This window comes from Vidua chalybeata, assembly GCF_026979565.1.
Source record: "Vidua chalybeata isolate OUT-0048 chromosome 38 unlocalized genomic scaffold, bVidCha1 merged haplotype SUPER_38_unloc_2, whole genome shotgun sequence".
In the NCBI taxonomy this organism is placed as follows: Eukaryota; Metazoa; Chordata; class Aves; order Passeriformes; family Viduidae; genus Vidua; species Vidua chalybeata.
The window spans coordinates 766-20,273 of record NW_026530312.1 but is presented as its reverse complement, the minus strand read 5'-3'; the positions used below and the strand labels follow the sequence as shown (position 1 = coordinate 20,273).

Here is a 19,508-nt window from a genome sequence, read left to right as displayed (position 1 = left end):
GGTGCCAAGGCCGGGCCAGCCCCCGTCTGGGCCGGGGCGGGCCGGGCGGCTCCTGCCGTGGGGCCGGGCCCCTTCCCAGGGAGCCCGCCAGGCCCCATCGGCTGCCGGGCAGGGGAGGGGAGGCCGCGGGGCCGAGGCCGGGCCGGGCCGTGGCTGCGCTTGCTGACATCTGGCCGCTGCCGAGCCCTGCCCCGCCGCCAGCCCGGGCCCAGCCAGGATCCGCCGGGCCCCAGGAGCAGCCCCGGGCCGGGCCGGCTGGGCCAAGCTTCTGCCGCCCTTGGGCTTGGCCCGCAACCAGCGGGCAGGGCCAGGAGAAGCCATCGGCCCCGGCCGTGCTGCTGCTCTGCTCTGGCCTGGCTGCTGAGATCCTGGCCCTGCCCCCAGCGCCGCCCAGCCTGACACAGCCCCAGCGCAGCCGCTGCACAAACCTCCATGGGAAAACAGCTCCGGCCGCAAGGACCCAGCCCGGCCGGGCTCACGCAACCATCTGCAGGCCCCGCCTGAGATATTGACTCTTCCCGTGCTTCCATCCTCCCTCCAGTGAGAGAAAAGGACAAAGTGCAGGCACACACAGGAGCAACGTGAAGACACCAAGGTCAGTGAAGAGGAAGTTGAGTCCCAGATGGGAGGGATGAGGAGATGCCTTGACTTGGGGCTGAAATCCTCTGGTAAAGCTGTGGAGAAGGATGGAATTGATACATCAGACTCTTTTTTTCCCTATAACACATTGAAAAATATGGGGAGATGACTTGCTCAGCAAAGGCCTCTATGCTAAAGGAATGAAATGCTGCAGTAGCTGTGATCCCATGAGAAATTTGAACAGAGACAGAGAGAAGAGTGATGAGACCCTGTGCCCTCAGGGAGAGAAGAAGAAGATCTCTGTTCCGTGAGATGAAGATGATTTCAGAAATAAATGAAGAGAACATTTGCTCTTAAAAAGCTCATCTTTAAAACAATACCTAAGCTGTATACAATAACAATAAGCTGACATGGCCCATAAACACAGCTGTGGGAAAAGCTGTGAAAAAATGGGAGAGACTTCACGATTGCAGATTTTCTGAGTGACTGGTATTTGTGGAAATGAAAAGCAATGAGAGAACTGTTTTCTTGTGGAGAAGTCTCCATAACATTAACAAGAGGAACTTCTCTCCCTAAGTGAACAGAAGAAAGACTATTCTAGCAGTGGTAAACTAACAGAAAATTTTAGGTTTTGTCTCTTTCCATTGTCAGGTTGTATGGAGAGAGGAAGTGTTCTGGAAGTTTTGTTCTGATTCTTATTACTCTTTCTATTACTGAATATTCTAAACTTTTCTTTATATACTTTTAAAGTCTGAGCATACTTTGCCTTTTTCCTAATCCTATCTCACAGCAGGAAAAGAGTAAGTATATTCTAGTGAGTGCACTGGTAATTAGCCAGCACTGAACCCACCACACTAATTGATGCATTGGCCGAGAAATCTCAAATTGGTGAACCAAAACCACTACAGAAACTTCCAAATTAATTGCGCCAGGCAAGAGGGAAATCAAGGCAGAGCCATGGTTTGTCAGGACTTGCTTGATCCTAATGAGCCCCGTGGTGCATTTGGAGCTGAGCCCTGGAACCTCAGGGCCTGAGAGGAGATTGCACAAACCTTTCCAGGAGTCAAAGTCACAAGAAAAGCCCTACGTGGCTGGAGTCTCAAAGCATAAAGGGGACCCAAAAAGGTCCATTCCCAATGCAGGCCCCTCATGGACTCCTTGGAGGAGAGAATTGGAGGCCAGGATGGCACAAAAACTTCTCAGAGACTCAAAATGACCCAAAAACATCTCACTGTGGAAAGGAAAATCCGAAGTACCTTAAAAAATTTGAGTATCTCAAAGTATTAATGAGCGCCACTGAGTGTCAGTCCAAAGCTCTCCAGGGACTCGTTAAAGCAGATAATTGGGGCCATGATTGCACAAACCTCTCACAGAGTCTGTAGCAAAAGTGAAACACCAAGTACCTTAAAAGAACTGAAGTACCTTGAAGCATTAATGAGCCCCACTGAGTGTTGTTCCTGACCAAGCCTCTCCAGGGACTAATTACAGCAGATAATTGGAGGCCATGATTGCAGAAAGCTCTCAGAGACTGCCAGGCAAAAGCCAAAGCCAAAGTCCTTTGAAAAACCTGCAGTGCCTGGGAGCATTGTGGAGCCCCCAGGGCCATTGCTGAGCAAGGCTCCCCAGGGACTCCTTCCAGCAGATCCTTGAGGCCACTGGGATGTGGGCTAGGGGGGGATGCTGAGGGCAGGACAAGGGGCTGACAGAGCCCAGCCTGGCTGGGGCTGTGCCAGGAGGCCCCAGGGCCTCAGGACAAGGTGTCTCCTGACAGCCCTTGGTGGCACAGACCCTGCTGTGCCCCAGGCCACCAAGACTTGGCTTCTCTTTGTCCCCACCTGTCATCAGTGCCTCCAGTTCTCTGCTCTGCCTGGGGCCTGGGGACACTTTCTCACTTGTGTCCCTCAGTGGGACCCATTAAAAGTCCAAGAAACTTTGGAGTTGGATTCTGACTTGGAGCTCTGGAGAGGTTTCTGCAGGTCCCTCTCAGGGCCTGATGTTCAGGGCCTGAGCACAAAGCCCCAGAGGCTCATTCAAGTCCTTGTGCTGTGTCTGTGCTGCTGAGCTGGGCCGGGCTCCTGGCACAGAGGGTGATGCTGGTAAGCAAGCAGAGCTTCAAAAGCACATTTCTCTGGATGAGCAGCTCTTCTCCCAGCCCAGCAGGGCTGGGGCACTGCCTGCAGCCAGCGCGGGCACAGCCCAGAGGCACAGAGAGCTTCAATCAGTCAGGGCTGGGAAGGTGCTGAGAAGTGCCTGGGGCAGAATCACTGCCAGCCCTTGGCACAGGAACCTCTGGCTGCAGGACAATGCAGCTGCAGCTCCTGCAGTGATCTCCTCCAGCTGGAACATCCCAATGCCCACAGCCCCTGTGAGTCCATTCTCTGATGGTCTCTTGTGCAGAGCAGCCAGGGGTGCCCAGGGCTGTCCTGCAGAGCAGGGTCCTGCAGCCCAGGGCGCTGTGCTGGGCCAGGGACTCTGCTGCCTGCCAGGGACAGCTCTCAGCTGGCCTGGGGAGCTGCTGCCAGCGCTGGCCAGAAGCTGTGGGGGGAAGGAGCCACCCTGAGCAGGGCAGGTGCTGCTGCTGAGAGCTGCTGGCTGGGGCAGGGCTGCTCCCAGCTCCAGACCAGCCTGGGCACAGCTCCGGAGGACACTTCCCAAAGTAGGTAAGCCTGGGATTGATGTAAAGATCAGGAGCTTTCCTGAGACTTTTTTTCAATTTCCTGCTTGGAACAGGATGGGAAAGTTGCGGTGATGACAAAAAGATTTTTGCTTTGGATACATTTTTATATATTCATAGCTCTATGAATTACTATTATGTAATTATAAAACTATAATCCTTACTTTACACTATTAAACTCTTAATTAATTCTATTAAACTGCTATTATATACTTCGATCAATACAATCCTTAATTAACTCTAGTACATTTCCTAAACTTTCTCTTAGATTTTAGAACAATAACCTGTCTAAATACATTCCTGAAATACCGCATAGTCTTATTATCTGGAAGAAGGCCTACAAGAAGAACATTTTGGTTTTGACCAGCATGTGAACAGTCATAACAAAAAGTGGGGCAAAGAAGTTCTTGGACCTTCTCCAAAGGGTTGAGTTAGGGGTGTGTAACTGGGACAACTGAATCTCCTATTGGGTGTTCCTGTTAAATATCTTAATTAATCAACCTTTATAAATTGTTGAAAACAGGAGCCAATTGAGCCTCATCCCCACTGGGACACCTGGAAGCTTCCAATAAAGGTCTGGTTTTTACTTTACTGTTCTAACTCTGTTGCAAGGGCTTTTTTTTTGTTTTTTTTTTTCTTCTCGTTTCATCATAGAAAACATGGGGATGAGAGAAGCAGAAGAGGAATTGTAATCCCAGAATGACAGAACATTCTGAGTTGAAAGGGACACACAGGATCCTCAAAGGAATGTTTGAACATTTACAGAGACTCCAGAACTGTGACTTTGGGTGGTCAGTCTCTCTGCTGGCAGCCTCCCAAAGGGCCTTCAGCCACTGCTCAGCCCTGGACAGCAGCAGCATCACCTTGGCAGGGCCCAGCAGGGCTCTCCTGAGCTGCCCTTGCCCAGCTGCACACAGACCCTGCCCCAGCCAGGGCCCTGCACACAGGCAGGTTTCTGTAGGGCCGGGCCGAGGGCACACGGGGTGGGATGGGCTCTGTGAGCGCTGGCAGGGACAAGGCACCTCTCAGGAGGGAATGTCCAGGCCCAGGGAGATGCTCGGGGAAGGAGAGGGGGCTGAGCAGAGCAGTGCTGGGGGAACAAGCCCATCCAGCCCCTCACCTGCCCTCAGCCACAGGGAATCCTTTGCCTCTCCCATCTCTCAGTGCCAAACTCTGAGTGCAGCAGGAATGCTGGGGATTTCTGACCTCAGAGAGGCAGCAATGATGTGTGGCTAGGAAAACAATTCCTGAAACCAGCTCCTGCCATCTATTTCCCTTAGAAGTGGGAGTGCAGATGGTCCCATTAAGTCTGCAGTAGGAGTGATTCCCTTGACAAATTCTGAATATCCAGCAGTGTCCCTCTGCCACATGGCCACAAACCCAGGGCAGCAGGGCAGGGATGGCTCCTTGAGAGCCACCACGCACAGCCCTGGCTGCTCCTGGCACACTCAGCCAGCACAGCTGGAGCTCAGGCAGGGACCTGGGTGAAGGTTTGCCCAGAGCAGGAACAAGGGTGGGTGAGTCCCAGCGGAACAATCTACAGGGAATGGCCCAGGTTTGGCTCCTGTCAGCCTCTCCTGACTTGTCACTGTCCTTTCTCCATGAACAGGTGCCCATGTGCAGCCACAGCAAATGTCCAACAGCAGCTCCATCAGCCACTTCCTCCTGCTGGCACTGGCAGAGACGCGGCAGCTGCAGCTCCTGCACTTCTGCCTCTTGCTGGGCATCTCCCTGGCTGCCCTCCTGGGCAACGGCCTCATCATCAGCGCCGTAGCCTGCGGCCACCACCTGCACACGCCCATGTTCTTCTTCCTGCTCAACCTGGCCCTCAGCGACCTGGGCTCCATCTGCACCACTGTCCCCAAAGCCATGCACAATTCCCTCTGGGACACCAGCACCATCTCCTACACTGGATGTGCTGCACAGCTCTTTTTCTTTCTCTTCTTCATCTCAGCAGAGCTTTCCCTGCTGACCATCATGTGCTATGACCGCTACGTGTCCATCTGCAAACCCCTGCACTACGGGACCCTCCTGGGCAGCAGAGCTTGTGCCCACATGGCAGCAGCTGCCTGGGCCAGTGCCTTTCTCTATTCACTGCTGCACACGGCCAATACATTTTCCCTGCCCCTGTGCCATGGCAATGCCCTGGGCCAGTTCTTCTGTGAAATCCCACAGATCCTCAAGCTCTCCTGCTCCAAATCCTACCTCAGAGAACTTGGGCTCATTGCTGTTAGTGTGTGTTTGGCATTTGGTTGTTTTGTGTTCATTGTTTTCTCCTATGTGCAGATCTTCAGGGCCGTGCTGAGGATCCCCTCTGAGCAGGGACGGCACAAAGCCTTTTCCACCTGCTTCCCTCACCTGGCCGTGGTCTCTCTGTTTATCAGCACTGGTGCATTTGCCTACCTTAAACCCCCTTCCATCTCCTCCCCATCCCTGGATCCGGCCCTGTCAGTTCTGTACTCTGTGGTGTCTCCAGCCCTGATCCCCTCATCTACAGCCTGAGGAACCAGGAGCTCAAGGCTGCAGTGTGGAGACTGATGACTGGGTGGTTTCAAAAACATTAAACTGCTGGCCAGTTTCTGGAAATCACTTGTAATAAAAGTCATCTTTGATACTTCTTGTTGGTTTCATTTTGGAAGTTCTTTTCCCTTTGTCTTAGGTTTCTCAGATTGTCCACAAAGAAGTATCATTGTTTGTGCCATTTCTCATTTTCTTTCTCTCCACCTTCCCTGTGCCACAGACTGTGTCAATGAGGGGCTGTGCTCTTGGTGGCTTTAAAGGAACTCTAGGATCTTTCAGCAGGGTTTTCTGCCGAACTGCCCTTTTGTTGCCTTCTCTGGAGCTGCAGCAGCAATGTCTGTGTGCAGAGCTGGGGGCAGATCAGTGCTGGCACAGCAGCTGTGCCCAGCAGCAGCAGCAGCACTTGGTGTTGCCAGTGCTGCTCCCGTGGCCCTGCCCCGCTGCCCTGGTGGCCCTGGTGTTGCTGCAGGGCCTGAGTGCTGAGGGACCTGGGCTGCTGCAGCTTCTGAAGAGGAGGCCCAGGGCTCCTCCTGCAACTGCTCCAAGGGTGGTTTCAGACAATCCCAGAATCAGCAAGGCTGGAAAAGACCTTGGAGATCATCAAGTCCAACCTGGGCCCTGACACCGCCTTGTCTCCCCTGAGCCTCCTCTTCTCCAGGATCAACAACCCCAGCCCCCTCAGCCGCTCCTCACAGGACTTGTGCTCCAGACCCCTCACCAGCCTTGTTGCCCTTCTCTGGACACGCTCCAGCCCCTCCATGTCCTTCCTAAATTGGGGGGCCCAGAATTGGACACAGCACTCGAGGTGCTGCCCAAGCAGTGCCCAGCACAGGGGAAGAATCACTGCCCTGCTCCTGCTGGCCACACCATTCCTGATCCAGGCCAGGAGCCATTGGCCTTCTTGGCCACCTGGGCACACGGCTGGCTCATGTCCAGCCTGCTGTCCATCAGTCCCTGCAGGTCCCTTTCTGCCTGGCTGCTCTCCAGCCCCTCTGTCCCCAGCCTGGAGCGCTGCAGGGGTTGTTGTGGCCAAAGTGCAGGACCCGGCACTTGGACTTGTTAAACCTCACCTTGTTGGATTTGGGCCCTGGATCCAGCCTGTCCAGGGCCCTGTGCAGAGCCCTCCTACCCTCCAGCAGATCCACACTCACACCCAGCTTGGTGTCATCTGCAAATTTGCTGATCATTGACTCAATCCCCTCATCCAGACCATCAATGCAAATATTGAAATCCACGCTGGCTGGCTCTGACCCCTCGGCCATCCTGTGGCTGCCCTGTGATGGCTCTCAAGGTGATCTGTTCCAGAACCTTGCCAGGCACCGAGGTCAGGCTGACAGGCCTGGAGTTCCCCAGATCCTCCTTCCAGCCCTTCTTGGGGATGGGCTCACACTGGCACCTCCAGTGCTCTGGCACCTCCCTGCTGAGCCAGGACTGATGGGAAATGATGGAGAGCAGCTTGGGGAGCTCATCCACCAGCTCCCTCATCCCCCTAGGATGGATCCCATCCCATCCCATACACCTGTGAGCATCTGAGTGGCTCAGCAGGTCCCCAGCTGCTCCCTCCTGGATTACAGGGGCTGTTCTGCTCCCTGTCCCCATCCACCAGCTCAGGAGGACACTTGTCCTGAGGACAACCTTTCTTTTCATTGAAAAACTGAGGCAAAGAAGGGTTTAACTACCTCAGCCTTTTCCTCATCTTTAGTGACTGCATTTGCCACCACATCCAATAGTGAATAGATGTTGTCCTTGCCCTTCTTTTTACCACTGATGTATTAATAAAGATATATTTTTATAGACCTCTACAGAAGTGGCCAGATTGAGTTTTAAGTTGGCTTTTGCCTCTCTAGTTTTTTTCCTATCTGGCCTAGCAACCCTTTGAAGGGTTTCCTGCAAAACCTGACCCTCCTTCCAAAGATGATACACCCTTTTTTTTGCTCCTTAGTCCTTGCAACACTCCTTGCCCATCCAGGCCGGCTGTTTCCCTCCTCGGCTCATCTTTCAGGACACTGGCATAATCGGTTCCTGTGCCTTCAAGATTTCTGTTTTGAAGCACACCCACCCTTCCTGGACCCCTTTGTTTTTAATGGCTGCTTCCCAAGGTACTCTCAAATAAGTCTCTTTAATAGGCCAAAGTCTGCCCTCTGGAGATCCAGTGTGGAAGTTGTATTGATGCCCCTCCTTTTATCACTAAATACTGAAAACTCTGTAATTTCATGGTCACTGTACCCCAGATGGCCTCCAACCCCCACATGTCCCACCAGCCCTTCTCCAGTTCACCCGTTTGTGAACAGCAGGTCTGGGTAGTCCCTCCCCTGGTGGGCTCACTCCCCAGCTGTTACAAGAAGTTGTCCTCATACACTCTAGGAACCTCCTGGACTGCCTCTTCTCTGCTGTGTTGAGATCCCAGCAGATAGCTGGCAGGTTAAAGGCACCTACAAGCACAAGGTCTGGTGGTCTTCAAACAAACTCTGAACTTTTCAATTCAGAGAAGAGGTGACAGAAGCATTCCCCAAGTGATCTTGATGCTGAATGTCTCCTTGGGACTTCTGGGCATGTAGAAGAATGAGCCCCGTGCAGGCTGACCCTGTTTGGACAAGCTGCTCCTCAGCCCCAGCCTCACCACGTCTGACATGGCCCACCTGGCACTGACATCCCTGTGCCCTGCAGCAGAACATTGTCCCTGAGCTCTGCAGCTCCATGTCCCAGCCCACTGCACCGTGTCCCACCTGCTCTCCTCAGGGCTCTGCCTGCACACAGGCCCAGGAGAAGTTTTCCTCTTGGGAAGGAAAGAATGGAAAAGCCTGAGCAGGTTTCCTGAACAACAAACCCCACTCAGGAAGCACCTGCTCAGTACAGGCTGCCTGGAATGGTGTCACCTTTCTACAAGGGACAGTGTGGCCAGAAATGATCTCTGGAAGCAGAATTCTCTGAGTTCTTCCAGCTGAATTCTCTGTCCCTGTCCTTTCCCTGGATCTCTGTTGCAGATGGAAGCTGCTGCTGCCCTTCTCACCTTTAACCTCCCTTTTGAATGCAAACAGATGTTCCCAGCTGTGTTAAGCAACTGTTGCTCAATGTTTATGCAGAGCTTTTTGGTTCCTCATGGAACCAAGCACACCCTTGTGACACAGCGGGGGCTCATGGAACCAGTGGTCCATTGTGACACTGCCAATTCAAGAAGACCATGGCGACACCATGGAACCTCATGGAACAGAGGATCCATGGTGACACAGCAGAGCCACAGTTGCAGCAGCAGCAGCGGCAGCAGCGGCTGCAGCAGAAAAAGAAGCGACTTTGTCAAGTTCCTCTTGCATCTCCTCTCCCTCTCCCGCTGTCCCGTAGCCTCTCCCGCTCTCCCTTTCCCACTGTCCCCTCCTCTCCCAGTCTCCCTCTCCCCATGCCGGGCCGGGCCATGCCTCCGACCCGCCCCCGGCCCCAGGCGGGGCTGTCCCGTCCCTGTCCCCTTCCCGGTCCTCGTCCCCGTCCCCGTCCCGTCCCCGTCCCCGTCCCCGGCCGTCCCGCCGCGGTCTCGCCCCCGCCCGGCTCTGGCCGTGCTGGCGCTGGCGCTGCTGGGCGGGCATCAGTGCCTGGGGCTGGGGCGGCATCGCCGCCCTTTGGCTCCGCCTGGCCCGAGCCCGGCCCCGGCCCCGACGTGGGCTCCAGTCCCGGCCCCGGCCCCGGCTCCTCCCGGGCCCCGCGGAGGACACAGGCGGCGCGGCCGCTGCCGCCGCCTCCGCTGCGGCTTCCCCGGCCCGAGCTCCGCCGCTCGGCAGCGCGGCCGCCGGCCCCGAGCCGCCGCTGTCCCGTTGCCAGCAGAGAACGCCTGGGGATGGCCGGCCCGGGGCGCTCGGGGGGCGCTCGGGGGCCGCTCCTGGCCCCGGGCCGAGCGCTGACAGCCGCGTCCCGCCCGCAGGGAAGGCGCAGGAGGCCCTGCAGGAGCGGTACCGGCTGGGTTCGCTGCTGGGCAGCGGCGGCTTCGGCAGCGTCTTCGCGGCCACGCGGCTCTCGGACGGCGCCCCGGTGAGCGGCGGGGCCGGCGGCGGGCGCAGGAGGAGGAGGAGGAGGAGGAGGATGGGGTTGGGCTAGGCGGGGGGCGAGCTGAACCCGCTGCTCTCCCTTGCTCGCAGGTGGCCATCAAAAGGGTGCCGCGGGATCGCATCCGGCACTGGGGCGAGCTGGTGAGTGAGCGGGGCCAGCGGCAGAAGCCGGGCCGTGCCGGGCGGGGATGAGCCGGGGCCCGGCAGGGTGGGAGCTGCCGGGAGCCCTGCAGGGAGAGCGGGCGTGGGCTGAGCGGGGCATGCAGAGCATCCCGGGCTGGCTGAGGGCTTCCCCAGCCCCGGCACGGCCTCAGCCCCACTGACGGCATCGCGCTCCTCCCGCAGCCCGACGGCACCAGCGCACCCCTGGAGATCGTGCTGCTGGCCAAGGTGGCCTCTGGCTGCGCTGGTGTCATTCAGCTCCTGGAGTGGCTCGAGCTCCCCGACAGCTTCTTGCTGGTGCTGGAGCGCCCGGAGCGGTGCCAGGACCTGTCGGGTTTCCTGGCGGAGCGGAGGTTCCTGCCGGAGGAGGAGGCGCGGGGGCTGTTCCGCCAGGTGCTGGAGGCCGTGCGGCACTGCACCAGCTGCGGGGTCCTGCACAGGGACATCAAGCCCCAGAACATCCTGCTCGACCTGGCCACAGGGCAGCTGAAACTGATCGACTTTGGCTGTGGCGCCTTCCTCCAAGACACAGCCTACACCCAGTTTGCAGGTGAGCCCTGCCAGGGGATGCTCCTGGGCATCTCATGGGCCAGCCGGGGTGCAGCACCGGGGCTCCCCCCTATTGCAGCTGGGATGGGATTAATGCTGGAGCCAGGTTGATTTGGGTGGGGGTGTGAGGGGGTCCAGCTCCCAGCCCTGCTGACAGCTTTCAGCACCCACTGTGCCCTGGGCTGGGGCTGGAGATGGGGCAGCCAGCCTGACAAAAACCCCCATGGGGGTAGCAGAGAGGGGGGTCTGACCCCGTGCCCTGGACAGTTTGGTGTGCAGGCGAGGAAGCGCTTGGACTGCTCTGCTCCCCTTGTTTGCCTGGACTTGTTCACAATTTTGGGGGGCTGTGCAGGCAGGGAGTCGAGTGGGTTTCTCCACCACTGGGTGAGTTTTTCTTTTGTGTGTCATGGTTGGGCCTTCCCAGGGTTTCTGCTGCCCTCTTCCAGCACCAGTGGCTTCTTTTCCAGCCCCGAGTCTGTACACAAGTCCCAGGTGCTGGCGAGAGGGCAGCGGTCACCCCGTGTGCCACTGGGGCAGCCCCCACATGCCCAGGGGTGCTGGGGCCAGGCTCTGGGAGCAGCAGCATCCCCCTGCTGAACTCTGTCTGTGTTCCACAGGAACCCTGTCCTACAGCCCACCAGAGTGGATCCACCACCACCGCTACCACGGCGAGGCAGCGACCATCTGGTCCCTGGGCCTCCTGCTGTGCCACCTGGTCATGGGCAAGCACCCGTTCAGGAGGGGCCAGGAGATCATCTGGGGGCGGATCTTGTTCCCACGACGGCTCTCTCAAGGTGGATCCTCATCTCTGGCCACGGGGGCAATACCAGTGCTGGGAGACAGCAGCAGCTCGTGGGCATCCCGCTCTGGCAGCTGCTGAGGAGGTGGCACAAGTCCTGCTCTCCTGCTCTCCTCCAAACAGAGAATCCATGGGAAGTTCAGGCCCAGCTCTGGGCACACCCAGCATGGCCTGGGCATGGGAACTGGGGGCAACTTCTCCAACTGACTGGTGATTCCTGGTTTCTCTCCCCAGAGTGCCAGGATGTCATTAAGAGGTGTTTGTCCATGCAGCCCTTGGACAGGCCGTCCTTAGAAGAGCTTTTCCGTGATCCTTGGGTGCAGGGTGTTCCTCTGCCCTAGAGGATGGGAGAGATCCACGTGCACAGTTGGATCCAGGGGCCTGGCAGGTATCAGCTCCACACATCTCTTGGCAATCAGTGGCAAAGCCAACCAGACAGGTTTTGTGCTGCCTGTAGCTCTGAGCAGGGTCAGCAGAAGGGAACACGCAGCTCTTGGGCTGGAGCTGAGCTGAACACCTGGTGTGGCAAGCACTGGTGGCCACCATCCCCTGGGTTTTGCTTGTCCTGGTTCCCTGACAGCTGGGGCCCTAGGCAGAACCCTGACAGCCTGGTCTGGCCCCAGGGAAGGAGAAGGAGCCCCTGGAGAAGCTGCACCAGGTGGGGCTGCTGCTGCTGGAGACACCAAGGACAACCTCAAGGATGACAATCTCTTCCTCGGCCTGGCCAGCTGAAGATGATGGACTTGGATTCTGGCACCTTCTCCAAAGCCAGGCTCCACAGGGAATTTGCAGATGAGTCCACACGCAGGGGGATGCTCCCAGATTTGGGCATTGCTCAGCTTGGCCGGGAGCCAAAGGTTCCCCCTTTGCTGGGGGGGATGCAGCTGATCCTTCAGTCGGCTGCCAGGCTGCTTTTGGCAGGGCTGGGGGCATGGGCTGGGGTGGGTACGAAATGGGAGTGGGCTCCTGGCCCTGCCAACAGCCCCCAGCACCCACCGTGCCCCGGGCTGGGGCTGGGGCTGGGGCAGCCAGCCCGACACAAACCAACCCCCATGGTGGGAGCAGAGGTGGGACTCCAGAACCTGTGCAGGGGCTGCTTTGCTTTGCAGGCAAGGAAGGGCTTGGGCTGCTCCACTGCCCCTGTTTGCTTTGGGATCAGCGTTATTTTGGGGGCAGTGCAGGGGGAAGGAGAAAGCCTGGGCTTCCCTCACCTGTGGGTGGGTTTTTCCCTGGCATGCAGGGGTTGGGCCTTCCTCAAGCCCCTGACAGAGATAAGATTTTTGACCTTTTTTCTTGTTCCCTTTTTGTCTGTAATCTATTTTCAAGAATTTGTTGTGTGTTTTTCTAGAGGAAGCGTTCCAGGTGGGGTCCAGTCTGGATGGGGAAGTGCTTGGGAGCAGCTGTGGCGTGGATGGGCCGTGCCCTTGGAGAAGGCTGAGGACATCGTTTGGGACCAGCTTTTCTTCCAGCGGTGGATGGCGTCAGGTGGGTCCCGTCTGCTTGGCATGGTGGGATCAGAGCTTTGGGGAGATGGCAGCGAGCACAGGAGCATCCTGCTCCGGGCAGCTGCTGAGGGCTGGATGTGCCGTGGCTGGCTGCAGGCTGGGCACATGTCCTGCCCTCCTGCTCTGCTGCCAAAGGCAGCAGTGATGGGCAGCTCTGGGCACCGCTCTGGGCACGGCCAGCATGGCCTGGGCACCGCGGGCGGCTGGGACAAGGGGACAGGAGCCTTCAGCTGACGGGCGCTTTCTGCTTTCTCTCCTTGCAGCCGGGCTCTGCGGGTGCTGAGGCTGCTCTGGGCTCTGCCAGGGCTCTGCTGGAGCTCAGCACCGGGCCAGAATCAGCCAAAGAAGAAATGGTGTGCCCTGCAGCACAGACTTGCTTGAGCATTTCAGCAACACAGCTCAAGTTTGCAGAGTGTACACCTCCAAGGGAAAACATGCCACCACCCAAAAATTAAACTTGTTCAATAGCTTCTGAAATGAAATCAATCTGGGATGACCCCAAATGACATTTTGCAGCTTGCTCAAGCTGTAGCTCAGCCCTTCTCTGAACAGTTCTCTCTCCCACCTGCCTTTTACTTCCCAACTGCTCCCTCTTTTCCCCCAGTGAGTTCCCAGCCCATGGCAGTCTCCATCACACTGCTGCCTTCCTTGGTGCCCCTCACCACGAGGAAGGCCGAGCCCCAGGCTTAGGGACTCATCCTGTCACTGGCTGAGGAGCAGCAATGTCTCAGAGGTCCAATGGGATTTTAGTGTCCTTCAGAGCTGCTCTCCAGCCCTCAGCTCTCCTCACTGCTGAGCTCCCACTCCCATTTCCTCATCCTTGCAGCAGGATGAGCTCTGTGAATCCCCTTGAGCCTCCCACTCTTCCCAGCCCACGCACCCACCTCAGTTAGGCTGAAGCTGCAGCTTCTCTGTCTCCTCTGGCACACCAGTCCAGTGCCCTGTGCGGGGAGCCCCAGCCCCAGAGCGCAGCACTCAGCAGTGCAGTCAGGGCTGGAGCAGCTGCCCTGCAGCCCTGGCTTGGCTCTTGGTGGCAAGGGAATGCTCCCTGTTTGCAGCTGTCCCTGCAGGATGGCCCCAGGGCAGAGCCCAGCCGGGCTCCCACTGCAGCCCTGAAGCTTGGGGCAGACAGTGGTGCCAGAGCTGAGGTTCACGGGGAGCACCCGCAGCTGTGGCTTGCAGTCAGTGTTGGCAAATGTTGTGTTCTCATCTCCTGCAGCCTGTGGGGAAAGCAACCTGTGCTGCCAGGCCTGTGTGTGCCAGGCCTGTGTGTGCCAGGGGCTCTTGGATGTCTCTGTACCCATGGACAGAAGGCTCTGTGTGTGCCAGGGGCTCTTGGATGTCTCTGTACCCATGGACAGAAGGCTCTGTGTGTGCCAGGGGCTCTTGGATGTCTCTGTACCCATGGACAGAAGGCCCTGTCTGTGCCAGGGGCTCTTGGATGTCTCTGTACCCATGGACAGAAGGCTCTGTCTGTGCCAGGGTTTCCATAATGTCTCTGTACCCATGGGTATGGAATAGCATGGACAGTGACAGTGTCAGTCACGTTGCTTGCACGCTCCTTCCTTTGCATACAAGACACATCAACGCAAACCCCCATGCACAGATACATTAAAAGGACAGGGAGGGAGAGAGATTTCTCACAGAGCTCTAACTTTGGCATAACTCACCTCTTAGCCGGTGGCCAGGGGATTTTTTCCCCAGCTCTGTGTGAGAAGGTGTCCAGGAGCTGAAGGAGCAGCATTTAGAAGCAGTTTCAGGATTTCTAGGCAGGCAGTGGAGCTGACAACCATCCATGTAACTCACTGTATTCATCAGGATGTGCTGCTGGTTCTTTGGGAATATGGCCCAATGGAGACACGAGACTTGGAAAAATCCCAGCTCTCTGTGGATTTGTGCAAAGGGGGAGCAGCAGAAACACTTTGTGTCTGCTCTGGGGACACAAGGTCCAAGGAGCTGTGGTGGCAGAGGGTGACCTGGGCTGGTGGCAGGTGAAGTCCTGGTTCATGACATCCCAGAGTGGCACAGGACAAAGCTCCAAGCACCCCCAACCCCACTGATGAAGTCTTTGTGATGCTGCACATCCTATAGGAAAAGCTGCTGTCACACAATGCACTGGGATTTTTAAGTGTCATTTTCAATACTTTAGGTCCAAGTTTCAAACTGCAGTGTTTTTGCCCTCAAGACAGAGTCGTGCACAATCCATCTCTCATCCTCCTATTGCTTCAACTCCAATTTAAAAAAAAATCTTAATATTGGAAACAAAACCTAAAATCTTTAAAAAAAGGATGCTGAGTTCAGTCTGTAAGATGGATCCAGGCCATTAGAACATGCCCCAAGTAAATGAGTTCTCCTTTTAAAATGATCATTTACCTCTTAATCCAAAGTTACAGAAGATTTTCACTACACATTTGTTTCTTGTTTTTCTCTTTCATATTTTTCTCATTTTTCTTTTTAAGCAGATAACGTCCTGAAAAAGAAATGTATAGCAAAATGAGATACATTGCTGGTAAACAATGAAAGTATTTACTCCTCTGTTTACTTTTCTCTGGATACCCTGATGTAAAAATTCTAGCAGATATGAGCAGAGGTTTAAAGTGTTTGCTTTAGACTAAGCTGGAGTTCAGCACTGCTGACATCCTGATCCAGCCAAGAGTTGCAGAATTCTTTTGCACATCTGGAGCCATGTGTTTGCAGGCACAGCACCTGCAGTGCTGACACACCAGTGCACGTGAATAACTCTGTTACTCCCTCACAGAATTTGGGCTGTGCCCCCGAACGAGGTGCTCCAGCCCTTTGCTCCTGGTTCCCGTGGGGAGCAGCTCCCTTCCCTCTGGCTGAGCTGCTCAGGCAGAGCCCGGCAGCTCCTGGCCCTGCAGGGCTGAGGCTTTTCCCCGTTGCTGGGCACAGACTGATGGAGCAGCACTGCTGAACACGGGCACACAGAGGGACCAGCAGCAGCTGCCTTTGGCCACCTGAGGCTCCAAGGCCCAAACTCGGAGCAGACAGGGCTGGAAGAGACTCGCAGGCTCCCTGCTGGCTCTGCTGCCCCCCTTGTGCCCACCTGGGAGCCCCCAGTGCCAGCAGGGACTTGAGATGGCAGCCCTGGGCTCCTGGAGGTTGTGCAAGGAACGCAGCTGGGGATTCTCTGGCCATGGGCAGCTTCCAGATGGAAAAGGCTGCTGTGCCCAGGCAGCTCCAAGGGCAGAGAAAGGAGGGTCTCGACCACGGGATCTGTGCCAGTCCCACAGTCCTGGGCAGCAGCCACCGAGCCCTGGGGGAGCAGAGGGCACAGCAAGAGGGACAAAAGCAGGAAAGGTCAGAGAGTGGAGAGAGCCAGACCCGGGAGCAGGAACAGCTGCTCCATTGCACTCTTGGAGAAAGCTCTTGGCTGGTTCAAAGCGCTGAAAGGCGTGAAGGGCAGAGAGGAGGCCACAGCAAACAATGCTCCTGTTTCCACAGCCTCCCCTCTCCGTGTGCCAGAAGGAATTGGATGGACTGTGTTCTTCTCTCCGAATCGTCTGGTTCAGCACGAGCAGCTGAGCACCAGGAGCTGAAGGAGCTGAAGCCTCAGGCCACAAGAGCTGGGCCAGAGGAGACTTTCTGAGCAAATGAATGCTGCTAACATGGACCTGGCTGAATGCGGCAGATGGAATCATGGACTCACAGAATCCTTTCTGTTGGGAAAGGCCTCTGAGCTCATCCAGTCCAGCTGGTCGCCCAGCAGTGTCGAGCCCAGCACTAAACCACGTCCCTGAAGTGCCAAGGCCTGGACAACAGCCCTGAGTGAGGCCTGAACAACAGGCCCTGAGCCAAAGGTGGCCTCTGGATGAACCTTCCAGCCAAAGGTTATCTTTGGATCTGCTCACTAATGAATCATGCATGGTCATTAGCGCTGTGATAGATGTATCCACTCATTAGTGAAACATGTATTGACCTTTCTGTGTTTAGAAGCCAGACAAGGCCATGAAATCCGACATCTGGCCTTGTCTGGGGCTGAATGGTCAAAGTCACCTCCCTTGGTTCCTCCTGGGGCCCTGGCCAGGCTTTGGGAGGAAGCCAAGAGGAGGATGAAAGCAGATGTTGCCGCACCAGAAGTGCTGTCAGTTTGTTCATTCAGCACTGTCAGAGCTGGGCCCTCTCACAGCGAGGCTGGAGCCTCACCTGTGGCTGGAGGCACCTGCAGGAATTGCCAGTGTCCAGGAGTGGCTCTGCAGCCCTTGGCTGTGACAGCTTCCCCAGCTGCTGTGTGGATCTGGGGGATGGTAAAGCCTGAGGGTAACTGGGGCTGGATCTTTCTTAATCACTGCTGCAATCTCTGGTGGTGATGGTTGGGTGCATTGCTGAGCTGCTCCTTTTGTGATTCTTTGCTGCTTTGATCTACGGTCAATGACACTGATTCCTTCAGTTGGTGTCTGTGTCTTTGGTGCTGACCCTGCCCACTGGTGAAACAAAACTGGCACAGTCTGGCCAGATCACCACAAAATGTCACTTTTTAAATGTAAATGTGAGGAATCAGTCCCATCAGAAATTCCCAGGTGGGAAGCCCTTCCCTGGAGTTCCGTGGCTCTGGAGTGGGCTGAGGTGGGAGCACCGTGTGAGCAGTGGGGCAGTCGGTTAAAAGAGGCTGAACCCGTGGATGTCTTAAAATGCATCCAAAAATTGCATATGGGAAAAGGAAAAGAACTTGTGGGTTTGGGAAGACAGGGATGGATTTTGTTAACAGCACATTTGAAATAGCAGCAACAGGAGGAAGAACTGTTTTTTTTTTTCGCCTGATTTTTTAAGATTTTCTAAAGCCTTCTGAGTTTACGTTCTTGTAGAAAACTTTCTCATGCAACTTTCTGTAGACAACTTACTGTTTTACATTCCTTCATAGACGTGGAGAAATTTGATGTACTAGTAGTTTGCCCAGTGTCGTTGGAGAGGTGGCACGTTCACCCTCCAATCCATTGGCACCTTTGCAGAACTATAAATGATTGGAATCAGAAGAAATAAATTAGTCTCTTCATCATGACCATAGCTGTAGTGCATTGTTTTTCCTTGTGTCCTCTCGTGACAGTTTGGAATCTTCCCACATGGAGGGACAGAGGAAGGTTTAAATCATAAACTCAGGTTCATTTGTGCAAGTGAACATAATTATTATTATTAATAATAGCAGTTATAAAAAAATATAACATGATCATATATATTTTAGATATAATTAAAAATTGATAATGTGAAATAATGCTGACAATGCTAATATGTCAGCTTTGGCTGCTCACTGTGACACTGAATACCCTACAGAAAAGGACTGGCCAAGACCCAAATGTCAGTGGTAAACTCTGCAAGATTGCATACAATGAATAAAGGAGGAAGGGATGAAATTGGCTATTTTCATAGGATTTGCTGATACTGTGGTGCAGAATGCTTTGTCTGTTATGTGAGAAATAAAGTGATTAAGGCTGCTGGGTTTTTCATGTCCCAGACAATCCCCAAGCTGCAGGATTGGTTGAACGGGTGAAGGGGTTGCTAAAAGAGCAGTTGAAAGAATGAGGAATGGGAACCTGTCCCCATGGAGAAGCCATCTCCCAGATGTGCTCCATGCCCTTAGCAATGGCCCCCTGGGGAAATGGAAACCCCCTGGCTGTGCACGGCTGCTCCCAATTTGCAAATACAGCCATGGACAGTGAGACTTGGACTGCCTGGGAAATTGTTCTGGCTGTGATGGCCCTGGCAGGGCCAGCCCAGAGGCTGCAGGGCTGGACCTTCATGAACTTGAATTAGTTAGGATAAATCAGAAGCAAATGAGAGTTAACAATACAGCAACAGGAATCCAGATTCCTCCAGGACACTTTGGTTTGATACAGCTCACTGGAGTTTGGCCTTGCAAAGTGCTCATGCCATGGGAGGAGGAACTGATGCAGATTATCAAGGAGAAATTGAAGGAATTGTGTTAAACAATAGTGAACAAGATAGGATTATTCAACCCCATGACAGGGTAGCACAAATATTAATATTGTCAGTTTTTAAAACAATTGGGAAAAAGGAGATCCACCTCAAATCACTGCTGTTGGTGGAGATAAAGGGTTTGGATCCAACAGTGCTAATAAAGGAGCCAGAGTGTGGGTCCAGAGACCAAAAGCCCCTCCCGAGGCAGCTGAAGGAGCAGCTGTGGGGAAAGACAGCACTGTTTGAATCCTGAAAGCTGGGCAGGAACGATGGGAATGTGTCCCTGCAGCCAAGTGCTCTGTGTGAGAACAAGTAGATATTACAGGAGATTGTTTTACACATCCTGCCAGACCAAATCTCCCTGTTTGCCCCAGGGAAAACTCGTGACCTGGACTCCATCTAGGATGGAGCCAGGGCCAGGCTCTTGTACTGCCCCAGGTGTATCCCTTGAAGGCCTTTTAATAAACACCTGCTTTATTCCTTTAGCACTGTCTAGCTCTGTTCTAGGTGGCCTCTCAAGGCATCACCACCAAACCAGGGGAACACGGACCAGGCCTGGCTGGCTGGGCCTCCTGGGGACCACCTGCCCACCTTGGCATGTCGAGGGCTGCTTCTCACCTGCCCCTGAAGCACTGGGGCTCTGGGCTTTCCTTCCACACTTTCTCAGTTGTGTCCCTGGCAGGGATCTCTTCAAAGTACAAGAAACTTCAGTGTTTCAATGCAACTGAGTTCTTGAGGGTTTTGTGATGTCACTG

At 55.1% G+C, this 19,508-nt stretch overlaps 1 protein-coding gene, 1 long non-coding RNA gene and 1 pseudogene across 2 annotated transcripts; 2 read left to right on the top strand and 1 right to left on the bottom strand.

Annotated features, from left to right (window-relative positions):
• Window positions 1-4,677: 4,677 nt before the first annotated feature.
• LOC128782810 (olfactory receptor 14A16-like) lies at window positions 4,678-5,870 on the top strand (annotated as a pseudogene).
• Window positions 5,871-7,876: 2,006 nt separating this feature from the next.
• On the bottom strand, window positions 7,877-8,934 carry LOC128782811 (uncharacterized). The gene is made up of 2 exons (XR_008428894.1): window positions 8,784-8,934; window positions 7,877-8,205 (listed from the first exon to the last, which is right to left on the bottom strand). It is a non-coding gene; the product is annotated as an uncharacterized LOC128782811 (long non-coding RNA).
• Window positions 8,935-8,954: 20 nt separating this feature from the next.
• Window positions 8,955-12,028, top strand: LOC128782808 (serine/threonine-protein kinase pim-1-like). The gene is made up of 7 exons (XM_053933294.1): window positions 8,955-9,002; window positions 9,113-9,790; window positions 9,898-9,948; window positions 10,153-10,519; window positions 11,136-11,312; window positions 11,552-11,705; window positions 11,941-12,028. Exons 1-6 carry the CDS (start codon window positions 8,955-8,957, stop codon window positions 11,656-11,658), a joined length of 1,428 nt encoding a protein of 475 aa, XP_053789269.1. The 3' UTR covers window positions 11,659-11,705; window positions 11,941-12,028.
• Window positions 12,029-19,508: the final 7,480 nt, after the last annotated feature.